At 51.5% G+C, this 13,245-nt stretch overlaps 1 protein-coding gene across 2 annotated transcripts in view; it reads right to left on the reverse strand.

Annotated features, from left to right (window-relative positions):
• The window catches only part of IGFBP7 (insulin like growth factor binding protein 7), an 81,673-nt gene extending 73,805 nt beyond the window's left edge, over positions 1-7,868 (reverse strand). For both annotated transcript variants that reach the window (XM_075127418.1, XM_048847165.2), the window contains exon 1: positions 7,439-7,868. In XM_075127418.1, the coding sequence (XP_074983519.1) occupies positions 7,439-7,853 (415 nt within the window). In that variant the 5' untranslated portion in view covers positions 7,854-7,868. The remainder of the gene's footprint in view (positions 1-7,438) is intronic.
• Positions 7,869-13,245: the final 5,377 nt, after the last annotated feature.

Here is a 13,245-nt window from a genome sequence, read left to right on the forward strand (position 1 = left end):
TTACCTACTACAGGACAGGCCCAACAAAGAAAATAACAGAACACCACTAGCCATCACCTTCAGCCCCCAACTAAAACCTCTCCAACGCATCATCAAGGATCTACAACCTATCCTGAAGGACAACCCATCACTCTCAGATCTTGGGAGACAGGCCAGTCCTTGCTTACAGACAGCCCCACAACCTGAAGCAAATACTCACCAGCAACCACACACCACACAACAAACACACTAACCCAAGAACCTACCCTTGCAACAAAGCCCGTTGCCAACTGTGCCCACATATCTATTCAGGGGACACCATCATAGGGCCTAATCACATCAGCCACACTATCAGAGGCTCATTCACCTGCACATCTACCAATGTGATATATGTCATCATGTGCCAGCAATGCCCCTCTGCCATGTACATTGGTCAAACTGGACAGTCTCTACATAAACGAATAAATGGACACAAATCAGATGTCAAGAATTATAACATTCAAAAACCAGTCGTTTTTGGTCACTCGATTACAGACCTAAAAGTAGCAATTCTTCAACAAAAAAACTTCAGAAACAGACTCTGATGAGAGACTGCTGAATTGGAATTAATTTGCAAACTGGATACAATTAACTTAGGCTTGAATAAAGACTGGGACTGGATGTGTCATTACACAAAGTAAAACTATTTCCCCCCCTACTGTTCTTGTCAGCTGCTGGAAATAGCCCACCTTGATTATCACTACAAAAGGTTTTCCCCCTGCTGGTAATAGCTCACCTTACCTGATCACTCTTGTTACAGTGTGTATGGTAACACCCATTGTTTCATGTTCTCTGTGTATATAAAATCTCCCCACTGTATTTTCCACTGCATGCATCCAATGAAGGGAGCTGTAGTGCCCAAAGGCTTATGCTCAAATAAATGTATTAGTCTCTAAGGTGCCACAAGTACTCCTTTTCTTTTTGTGTATTTACAGTGTTCGTGCAGTTCCCAGATCCCACAACAGCTAGTGCCCCACAGACCCTCCCCAGGATTTCCTGGCTTTTAAGGCATCCTTCTTTCATAAAGGAGATGATACTACCTTCCTGTCTCCTCCCAGGCTAGCATTCTCACTGAGGTTTGCCCAGGACTTTTATAGCCCTCTCATGCCTCAGCCCAGCTGTCAGTACTTAGCTCAGCATGTTCCTCTGAGTCAGCCCTCATTAGGGCTTGCAGCTGGGCTCCCTGCTAAATACCTGTGTCTCTACCCCTAGTCTCTTGGCCAGAGAGCAAGCTGCAGCCAGCATTTTGGCAGGGCCTTAAAGGGGTTTACCCCTGCCCTGCCACATACCCCCACAACCCCAATGGAGGTGGCATAAACTGCTGCCCTTGTGCTGGTACTAGGTCTGGGGCATGGATGAATTTCCCCCATAACAGGGAATTACTTGCCTGCGCCACCCAAACTCCTACTCTGCAGTGCAGCCATCTGCCCCCTCCCAAAGGAGAAATGCAATCCCTAGCATAGTGAGATCTGTATGTCTAGCAGTGTGCTTATGTAAGGCCTGATGGACAGTGAAAGTGTGCCAGATCCTGTAAGAGATGGCTTAAGGTTCTGTACCCTGTGTATATGGTTAGACTGTAAACTCTTCAAGGAAAGGGATCTAGTCTTTTTGTACAGTTTGTAAAGTACCACTCACAGTGCTTTAGAGGTAATATAGAGTACATAGCATAAACATATGGTGCTCATGCTTTACTCTTCTCTTTTAGTTTCAGAAGCTCCAGAAGCACATTCCGTTTCACAGGATGTTCTTGGCTTGAAATGTGGGAAGCAGGAGGAGGAGGCGGGGGATGATGACCCTAATGCACTTAGGGTATGAAAACATCCTTCCAGCAAAATGGGATTAGAGTTTCACATCTGTCCTTGAGATGTGTCTTGAACAGTGTGCCACTCCATTCCTCCCTATCAAAAAACAGTCCACTGGTTGTAGAACCTGAGGACAGCTTAGAAGCTAGGATTCCTATCAATGGCACTACTGCAGAGATGTTTTTGGTAGCATTTTCTCCAAACAAAAATTTCAGCACATAATTACAGTACTGCTGATTTGGAACACTGTAAAGGGAAAGAGGATATTAAGAGTACTGGCACATGCTTCCAGTGGCTAGTGGGAAAGCCATCTTATTAATTACGTAGGGCTTTAGTTTCTGCAGCTGTTCCTGAGGCCTCTCAAAGCAAACAATAATTTCAGTTAAATGAACCCACTTGTTTAAGCTTTGATTCAAACAAGTTGGGACAGAATGTTTGTGGTTCTGACAGCCTTCTACAGCATCTGCATCTAAATAGCTTGGGTATTTGGAAAGCCCCTGTGTAAGAAAGCCCCAGCTTTTGTGAAACCTGGTGTAGGAATGTTGGGGTCAGGGAAGCAGATGGTGGTAGGTGGTTGGGAGAATTCACTCAAGGCATGAAAAGCCAGGTTAGGTGATTCCATGTCAGCCAGAGCCCAACAGAGAACAGCTGATGAAAAGCTCTGGTGGCTTCATTTCTGAGGCTGTGTGTGTTTCTGTGACATGGAAAGCCTTTTCCCATGTTTCTTGCTCCCTATTCAGGAGATTCCATGTGTCTCATAGTGTCCTCAAAACCCACTTAAGGTGGTCTGAGGTCCATTTTGCTTTTTAATTAGTGTCCCAATGAACCAGATTTTCAATTTTTGAGAGACTAGCTTTACACACCTTGGGCATGATTTTAAAAAATGTGCACCAGTGGGTGCTCAGCCCTTCTAAAAGTAAAGTTGGTCATCCCAAAATGTAAGCACCCAAAATTACAGGTCATATTTTTAAAATGTTGGCCCTAACATGCAAAATGCTTTACCTTCTTGTTAACAAGTTACATGGCGAAAGCTTTCTGCATTCATTTGAGAATATACCTCAAATTGCTGACGTAGGACCAGATCCAAAGTGTGCTGACATGCACCAACTTCAATGGGCTTTGGATAAGACCCATAAGGCATGCTAATATAGGAAATATCAACTGACGTTTTCAATGCTACAATCGGCTCTTAAATCACGTGGAATAAGACTGTTTCAAACTACATTTGCAACTATCCTTTTGGCTCTTGCTATATGTAACTATGATTCCAGAATGACTTTCCCTTTTTAAATTGTGTATATTGAAGTGCTCAACACAATTTGTTCTCATGAAATTACCAAGAGAAATTAGACAACATCCACGGAGTACATAATTCATACTACAACTTGATTTTTTTCAATTTTCCCTGCTGATCTTTGGATTTTGATTGGGATAATTAAATCCTTGATATATGATCAACATCAGGTTTCTTAAGCAAACCAACTAAAAAAATTCTTCTGAAACATGTATCAGCAACATTAGGATATGTTCTGCAGTTGATACTATATTACCCAGTTAAATACATATCACATTTAAAAGCAATAAATTCCCTTGAAAAAGGGTTTATTGCTTTAGCTTTCTTTTCTAAGCTTGTAACTAAACTATGAATGATCTGATATTAGCTTTCCACTTAAAATCATTATAATAATTCAGAAAAATGCTACTTGTAGCGTTCGTTTACTTGACTTATTTTGATTATTTGCATTCTTCTTGGGATTTCTGGAGATCCTGCTGTAAAATAGGGTAATAATTCATCTAGTTTACATTGACAGTTAGTTGGGGAGAAGGAACAGAAAGGAGATGAGCTAGTTAAATAACTGCAACTTTGTCCCTCCCATTTGCACCTGATACCAGGTGCTACAGGATAGTTTTAGTACAGAAGATTAGGAAGCAGACAATCAGGATACTGTATTAGATTCTGTACTGTACATAAACAAAAAGAATGAATGGCTTACTCTTCTCTGAATCTGTGGACTGAGAACAGTGCACAGATGGAATCGTGAAGGCTACTGAAAAAACAATGAAAACAAACCAAAACCCTGCTAAGAAACTGTAGAGAAGCTGCTATACCCCGCCAAACTGAGCTTGCTTTGGGGAGCAGCATCCCATTGTTTGTACTGATGGTTCGTTCATTTTAAAAAATAACTACTATACAGATTGGTAAAGTGTGGGTGGGGGAAGAGATATGAAAATTTATACCCAGGAATGAGTGTAGGGGAAATGAAATCTCTTGGACTCTGGTGTTATACAGGACACTTGAATCCCCATCTTCCTCTGTTTAGGACTTTCATGAATAATTCCCCTCTCCCCTACTGTTCCCCTAGCCCACCACCTATGTGCACCCAAGATCTCCAATATAGAGATTCCGTTGTACACCATCATAGGACAAATTCGCTGACGTCCAGGGGAGGGCACAGGGCATTAATCCAACTCCAAGTAGTGTCTGTCTACTGGCAAAAAAAGGGTCCCTTGGGCAGTGCTGCCATTGGTAGTAACAGCAGAAGCAACGGTGAAGGCAGGTATCTGGTGGGTTTGGGCAGGTTTAGACAACACCTAAGCTCAGTCTATGCTACTACTGGTGGAGATACAGTGGGGGTGAATTGAGTATTCTAATTTTGCCACAGCATACATCTGTGTTAGATTTAGATCTTGTCTGAGAAGATTTTGGGATCTCTCCCACCATTACTTTAACTAGTGTACACAAAACCAGAAATCCAGCACTAAGTTAATGCCTGAAGAATATGCATTGAAAACCATCCCAAGAATACAGGTCCTTGGAAATGTCCTGGGAAGGCCTGGCACTGATGCATCAATAACATTTGCCCTGCAGTGCAAGCCAGCCTCACCACTACACCAGGTGCCCAAAGATGGGATCCTAGCTGAGCTTTTCAGCTCAGTAAGCTTGCTAGAGATGTTCAGAATATGTCTCCTCATGCATCTCTCTGCCCCAGGCTGGTCCACAATCCCCGGCAGCCCCTTATGCCCTGGCCAACTTCCTCCCACTGGAACCACTGAGAAACTCAGCCCTTCGTAGCCCCAAACATCAGTCCCATGCCCATTCCATGACCCTATGCAACTCAGCTCCTAGTGACCCTGCACAGCGTCCCCTGCTCCCACCATGACCCCGCACAGTGCCCCCTGCCCCCGCAATGACCCCGCACAGCACCCCCTGCTGTGACCCCGCATAGTGCCCCCTGCCCCCACAATGACCCCGCACAGCACCCCCTGCCCCCGCAATGACCCCGCACAGCACCCCCTGCCCCCACCATGACCCCGCACAGCGCCCCCTGCCGTGACCCCGCACAGCGCCCCCTGCCCCCACCATGACCCCGCACAGCACCCCCTGCCGTGACCCCGCACAGCGCCCCCTGCTGTGACCCCGTACAGCGCCCCCTGCCCCCACCATGACCCCGCACAGCGCTCCCTGCCGTGACCCCACACAGAGCCCCCTGCAATGACCCCGCACAGCACCCCCTGCCCCCACCATGACCCCACACAGCGCCCCCTGCCGTGACTCCACACAGCGCCCCCTGCCCCCACCATGACCCCGCACAGCGCCCCCTGCCGTGACCCCACACAGCGCCCCCTGCCCCCACCATGACCCCGCACAGCACCCCCTGCCGTGACCCCACACAGCACCCCCTGCCCCTGCAATGACCCCGCACAGAGCCCCCTGCCGTGACCCCACACAGCACCCCCTGCCCCCAGGCAACTCAGCTCCGAGTGACCCCGACCAGCGCCCCCTGCTCCCACCATAGTACCCCCTGCCATGACCCCACACAGAGCCCCCTGCCCCCACCATGACCCCGCACAGCTCCCCTGCCGTGACCCCGTAAAGCGCCCCCTGCCCCCGCAATGACCCCGCACAGCGCCCCCTGCCCGTGACCCCGCACAGCGCCCCCTGCCCCCGCAATGACCCCGCACAGCACCCCCTGCCCCCGCAATGACCCCGCACAGCGCCCCCTGCCCGTGACCCCGCACAGCGCCCCCTGCCCCCGCCATGACCCCGCACAGCGCCCCGTGCCCCCGCAATGACCCCGCACAGCGCCCCCTGCCCCCGCAATGACCCCGCACAGCGCCCCCTGCCCGTGACCCCGCACAGCACCCCCTGCCCCCGCCATGACCCCGCACAGCGCCCCCTGCCCCCGCCATGACCCCACACAGCGCCCCCTGCCCCCGCAATGACCCCCCACAGCGCCCCCTGCCCCCGCAATGACCCCCCACAGCGCCCCCTGCCCGTGACCCCGCACAGCACCCCCTGCCCCTGCAATGACCCCGCACAGAGCCCCCTGCCGTGACCCCACACAGCACCCCCTGCCCCCAGGCAACTCAGCTCCGAGTGACCCCGACCAGCGCCCCCTGCTCCCACCATAGTACCCCCTGCCATGACCCCACACAGAGCCCCCTGCCCCCACCATGACCCCGCACAGCTCCCCTGCCGTGACCCCGTACAGCGCCCCCTGCCCCCGCAATGACCCCGCACAGCGCCCCCTGCCCCCGCAATGACCCCGCACAGCACCCCCTGCCCGTGACCCCGCACAGCGCCCCCTGCCCCCGCAATGACCCCCCACAGCGCCCCCTGCCCCCGCAATGACCCCGCACAGCGCCCCCTGCCCGTGACCCCGCACAGCGCCCCCTGCCCCCGCAATGACCCCGCACAGCACCCCCTGCCCCCGCAATGACCCCGCACAGCACCCCCTGCCCCCGCAATGACCCCCCACAGCGCCCCCTGCCCCCGCCATGACCCCGCACAGCGCCCCCTGCCCCCGCCATGACCCCGCACAGCGCCCCCTGCCCCCGCCATGACCCCGCACAGCGCCCCCTGCCCCCGCAATGACCCCGCACAGCGCCCCCTGCCCCCGCAATGACCCCGCACAGCGCCCCCTGCCCCCGCAATGACCCCCCACAGCGCCCCCTGCCCCCGCAATGACCCCCCACAGCGCCCCCTGCCCGTGACCCCGCACAGCACCCCCTGCCCCTGCAATGACCCCGCACAGAGCCCCCTGCCGTGACCCCACACAGCACCCCCTGCCCCCAGGCAACTCAGCTCCGAGTGACCCCGACCAGCGCCCCCTGCTCCCACCATAGTACCCCCTGCCATGACCCCACACAGAGCCCCCTGCCCCCACCATGACCCCGCACAGCTCCCCTGCCGTGACCCCGTACAGCGCCCCCTGCCCCCGCAATGACCCCGCACAGCGCCCCCTGCCCCCGCAATGACCCCGCACAGCACCCCCTGCCCGTGACCCCGCACAGCGCCCCCTGCCCCCGCAATGACCCCCCACAGCGCCCCCTGCCCCCGCAATGACCCCGCACAGCGCCCCCTGCCCGTGACCCCGCACAGCGCCCCCTGCCCCCGCAATGACCCCGCACAGCACCCCCTGCCCCCGCAATGACCCCCCACAGCGCCCCCTGCCCCCGCCATGACCCCGCACAGCGCCCCCTGCCCCCGCCATGACCCCGCACAGCGCCCCCTGCCCCCGCCATGACCCCGCACAGCGCCCCCTGCCCCCGCCATGACCCCACACAGCGCCCCCTGCCCGTGACCGCGCCCCGCGCCCCGGTACCTCAGCCCGCACCTTGCTCGCAGGCCCCCTTGCGGCGCAGGCTGGGCCCGCGCTGGCCGCGGCGCTGGGCGCTGAGGGCGGCGGCGCGCAGGCGGCAGGCGCTGGGGTAGGTGACGTCGTCGCTGCCGCAGACGGGGTAGCGGCTCTTGCAGACGCACAGGGCGGGCGGCCCGGCGCGGCCCGGGCGGGGGGCGCACTCCAGCCCCGCGGCGCAGCGCGCGCCGGCCCCGCACGGCTCACCCTCGCCGCGCGCGCAACGCCAGCAGCAGCCGCAGGCGTCCCGCGCGCGGCCCAGCGCGCAGCCCCGCGCGGGCAGCGCCGGGCACAGCGCCGGCAGGCAGGGCCCGCAGGCGGCGCCCGAAGGCTCCTGGCCCGCGGCCGGGCGCGCCCCGAGCAGCAGCAGGCAGGCGCTGAGCAGCCGTAGCATGGCGCGGGACGGGACTGGAGCCGCCCGGCGGGGGCCGGCCTCGGACCGCACCACAAACCCCTCCCTCCGCCCGCCCCGGAGCCTGCGGACCCCCCCGCACCCGCACATGGACCGCTCCTCCCTCCCATAGCCCCACAGGGGGCCGCAGGCCCTGCCCCCACCCCCGCAGTGCCCGCGGGCACAGCCCCCCTGGGGAAATGCTAGTTCGTGTCGTGGGAGGCGGGCAGCGCGGTCCCTGCGGTGAGCCGAGCCCCAGGTACGGCTTCCCCCCAGCCGCGTCCCCACACGCCGCTTTTGCGTCTCAGCTGGTGAGGGAGACCCCAGGCGCGGGAGGTGATGGCTTTTCTCCGACCAACTTCTGCTGGTGAGCCAGACCCGCGCTGGAGCTACACCGAGCTCGTCTCCTACGGAGCTCGGCCTCTGTGTAACGCCAAGGCGTGTCTCTCTCACCAGCAGAAATTGGTCCAGTAAAAGATTATTAACTCCCTCACCTTGTCAGCCTAATGTCCTGGGACCCGCAACACTGCCATTGCATATAGCAGACAAGGAAGGCATTTACATTCATCACAACCCTGCTCAGCTGAATGAGGTAGCCTGACCCGCTCCCAGGGAAAGATCAGTGTGAGAGCATCACTCGCTGCCTCAGCGTGGGAACAGCACAGCAGCTGCGCATAACTCCGGGGTGGTCACCCGCTCTTCATTAAACTTCATTCCCTTCACAATAGAAGCCAGTGGGTGCTTTCCCAAGTGCTGTTAACCGCTGAAGAAACATTGAAAGAACATCTAAAAATTGGATCTAGAGTGTCTCTCCTTATTTCACCTTTTAAAATTAAAATTTTAAAATTAGTGGCAAGTTTTAAAATATGGTAACTGTAAAAGAGAAAAGATTCACTGCAAAATGGTGTCTTTGCTGTCTTCCACGTTCCATGTGTTTGGAGGTGGGTAGAGAGGAAACAAGGGCTTGTAATAAACAATGGGTTTCAGAGGAACAGCCCTGTTAGTCTGTATTCGCAAAAAGAAAAGGAGTACTTGTGGCACCTTAGAGACTAACCAATTTATTTGAGCATGAGCTTTCGTGAGCTACAGCTCACTTCATCAGATGTATACCGTGGAAACTGCAGCAGACTTTATATACACACAGAGAATATGAAACAATACCTCCTCCCACCCCACTGTCCTGCTGGTAATAGCTTATCTAAAGTGATCAACAGGTGGGCCATTTCCAGCACAAATCCAGGTTTTCTCACCCTCCACCCCCCCACACAAATTCACTCTCCTGCTGGTGCTAGCCCATCCAAAGTGACAACACTTTACATAATCAAGTCAGGCTATTTCCTGCATAGATCCAGGTTTTCTCACATCCCCCCCACCCCCATACACACACAAACTCACTCTCCTGCTGGTAATAGCTCATCTAAACTGACCACTCTCCAAGTTTAAATCCAAGTTAAACCAGAACATCGGGGGGGGGGGTAGGAAAAAACAAGAGGAAACAGGCTACCTTGCATAATGACTTAGCCACTCCCAGTCTCTATTTAAGCCTAAATTAATAGTATCCAATTTGCAAATGAATTCCAATTCAGCAGTTTCTCGCTGGAGTCTGGATTTGAAGTTTTTTTGTTTTAAGATAGCGACCTTCATGTCTGTGATTGCGTGACCAGAGAGATTGAAGTGTTCTCCGACTGGTTTATGAATGTTATAATTCTTGACATCTGATTTGTGTCCATTTATTCTTTTACGTAGAGACTGTCCAGTCTGACCAGTCAGACTCCAGCGAGAAACTGCTGAATTGGAATTCATTTGCAAATTGGATACTATTAATTTAGGCTTAAATAGAGACTGGGAGTGGCTAAGTCATTATGCAAGGTAGCCTGTTTCCTCTTGTTTTTTCCTACCCCCCCCCCCCCCCCAGATGTTCTGGTTTAACTTGGATTTAAACTTGGAGAGTGGTCAGTTTAGATGAGCTATTACCAGCAGGAGAGTGAGTTTGTGTGTGTATGGGGGTGGGGGGGATGTGAGAAAACCTGGATCTATGCAGGAAATAGCCTGACTTGATTATGTAAAGTGTTGTCACTTTGGATGGGCTAGCACCAGCAGGAGAGTGAATTTGTGTGGGGGGGTGGAGGGTGAGAAAACCTGGATTTGTGCTGGAAATGGCCCACCTGTTGATCACTTTAGATAAGCTATTACCAGCAGGACAGTGGGGTGGGAGGAGGTATTGTTTCATATTCTCTGTGTGTATATAAAGTCTGCTGCAGTTTCCACGGTATACATCTAATGAAGTGAGCTATAGCTCACGAAAGCTCATGCTCAAATAAATTGGTTAGTCTCTAAGGTGCCACAAGTACTCCTTTTCTTTTTGTAATAAACAATGTTACTGAACTTTTTGAAAATTACCACATTCATATGCTGATAAAGAAGCACAGAGTCCAAATAAGTGTTCAGAGTCTCATGGAAGCACAGAAATGGAAAAGTCCTGTTCCTGGGGCCAGCACAAGATTGTTATCTACACTATATTTTCCAGTACATCCTCTAAGTCTAGTTTTAAATGTCTCAAGTAATGTGGCTTCTACCACTTCCCTTAAGAGACTATTCCAGTCTGGTAGCACTAACCATTTCAGGAAATTTCCCTGGTAACCAGGTTCTAAGCTTTCCTTACTTAATCTTATCATTTCTTTTAAATTGTTTTCATGTTGTTTTGTTTTTCCTGGCCCCTGAGTCCCATTCTGCAGCCAGTAGGAGCTGTGCCATTGATTTTAGGGGGTGTGGAATCAAGCACCACATGCATAGACATGAAAAGAAAAGAAGTACTTATGGCACCTTAGAGACTAACAAATCTCTAAGGTGCCACAAGTACTCCTTTTCTTTTTGTGAATACAGACTAACAGGCCTGCTACTCTGAAAATAGACATGAAAGGCATCATTAGCACTAGTTAATAGTCACTGCTGTCTATCTATGTCCCATCTCTGCAATACCTAACATGGCTTGGCTAAGCAGTTATGTTGTGTACTTCAGTTGTGCTGAATTGTGTCTGGGGGATTTATGATGGTCACAGAAGTTGCAACAAATTTTCATAGGTGATTTAAAATAGGATATGAAAAACATCTTAATTTACTCACCTGCCATCACTACATACTGAGAGACCATCCTTTGTGCATGGCTTTCATATGATTTTACTCATATAATCTGCTCTGCAATGAATATCTGTGCATGGTGTCAATGCAAATCATAAAAACATGTCCAGTTACAAAAAATTATGCTCTCTCACTTGAAAATGGAAACGTTTGGGGCTGAAAGTCTGTATGCTAAAGTTCATGTGTTGGGCAAACATAAAATATAGGTGGTGTGCCTTGTTTACCCACCAACTTCCCTCTGTACTTTCCTAACCTTCCTTAAAATAGATTTTCTTTTCTGTACAGCCTTTCAGTATTACGCACCAAACACTGAATATACATTTAAAAGTAATTCATCAGGTTTGTTCATCAGCCTATGTATTTTGTGTGTTCCCATGTGTATGTATTATATGTATAATATCTCTGGATTGGATTGTGTCTAGCTAGATTGACTCCTTGGAGCAGGGACCATAGCCCAGAACCTGAAAGGTATTTATGCACCGAACTCTGATTGATTTCAATGGGAGTTAGGCACTTACGTACCTTTGGGAATCTGAGCCCATATAATTTTCTATGCTTTTACAGTTGTCATAAATATAAAGGGAAGGGTAAACCCCTTTAAAATCCCTCCTGGCCAGAGGAAAAATCCTCTCACCTGTAAAGGTTAAGAAGCTAAAGGTAACCTTGCTGGCACCTGACCAAAATGACCAATGAGGAGACAAGATACTTTCAAAAGCTGGGAGGAGGGAGAGAAACAAAGGGTCTGTGTCTGTCTGTATGCATGCTGCTTTTGCCAGGGACAAAACAGGAATAGAGTCTTAGAACTTTTAGTAAGTAATCTAGCTAGGTATGTGTTAGATTATGATTTCTTTAAATGGCTGAGAAAAGAACTGTGCTGAATAGAATGACTATCCCTGTCTGTGTGTCTTTTTTGTAACTTAAGGTTTTGTCTAGAGTGATTCTCTATGTTTTGAATCTAATTACCCTGTAAGGTATCTACCATCCTGATTTTACAGAGGTGATTCCTTTACTTCTATTAAAAGTCTTCTTGTAAGAAAACTGAATGCTTTTTTGTTGTCCTAAGATCCAAGGGTTTGGGTCTGTGGTCACCTATGCAAATTGGTGAGGATTTTTACCAAACCTTCCCCAGGAAGTGGGGTGCAAGGGTTGGGAGGATTTTGGGGGGAAAGACATGTCCAAACTAAGTTTCCCAGTAAACCCAGTTAAAGTTTGGTGGTGGCAGTGGAAATTCCAAGGGCAAAGGGTAAAATTAATTTGTACCTTGGGGAAGTTTTAACCTAAGCTGGTGAAAGTAAGCTTAGGGGGTTTTCATGCAGGTCCCCACATCTGTACCCTAGCGTTCAGAGTGGGGGAGGAACCTTGACAACAGTGTTGAGCACATTCTTAGTGCTGATAGCTAGTCTTTGCTCACAAGGACCTGGGATGTGGTAAGTTTCCCAGACTCAACAATCTGACTGGGAATGGTGGATCTTCTCATGCATACTGCTGTTGACAGTGTGGGAGTTTCACAGCAAGGATCCTTGTGCAGTGTTTTTTCTCCTCTCCCTCTGACCCCTGGTCCCACTCGGAGAAATGCAGATGCAGAACAGGGAGCAGAGGCTGTCTATGGATAAATGATTAAGGAGTGGGACCTTTGGTATGAGAGCTCTCCTGCTGGTAGTGTAGGGAGAGGGTTAGGCTGGGAAAAGGAAGTGGGGAAAATGAAATGGAGAAAGAACAGAAATGGGTGTAGGAAGGAAGGAGAAGGTGGAAGTGGGGAGAGAAAGAAATGGGCAAAGAGAGTATGAGGAAAAATCAAGCAAACAACGAAACAACAGAGAACACTAAGAAAGACAGACCATAAGGCTCAGATCCTCAAAGGTGGTGTGCCTAAATCTCAGATTTCTACTTTCATTGAAAATCAGTTCACCTTAGGTGAAAGTGATCATGAAATGATGGAGCTCATGATTCTAAAGCAGGGATGGGCAAAGTACGGCCCGCAGGCCAGATCCGGCCCCTCAGGGCTTTGGATCCAGCCTGCGGGATTGCCCCCCCGTGGTACCACAGGCACCGGGCCACTCTCAGAAGCTGCTGGTACCACGTCCCTGGGGCCCCGGGATGGGGGAGGGGGGTAGAAGGCTCTGTGCGTTGCCCTTGTCTCCAGGCACCACCCCCAACAGCTTCCATTGGCCCGGAACGGGGAACTGCGGCAATAGGAGCTTTGGGGGAGGTACCTGGAGGCATGGCAAGGGCAGCGTGCAGAGCCCTGTGCCCCTCC

Source organism: Caretta caretta, chromosome 4 (genome assembly GCF_965140235.1).
Source record: "Caretta caretta isolate rCarCar2 chromosome 4, rCarCar1.hap1, whole genome shotgun sequence".
NCBI classification, from domain to species: Eukaryota; Metazoa; Chordata; order Testudines; family Cheloniidae; genus Caretta; species Caretta caretta.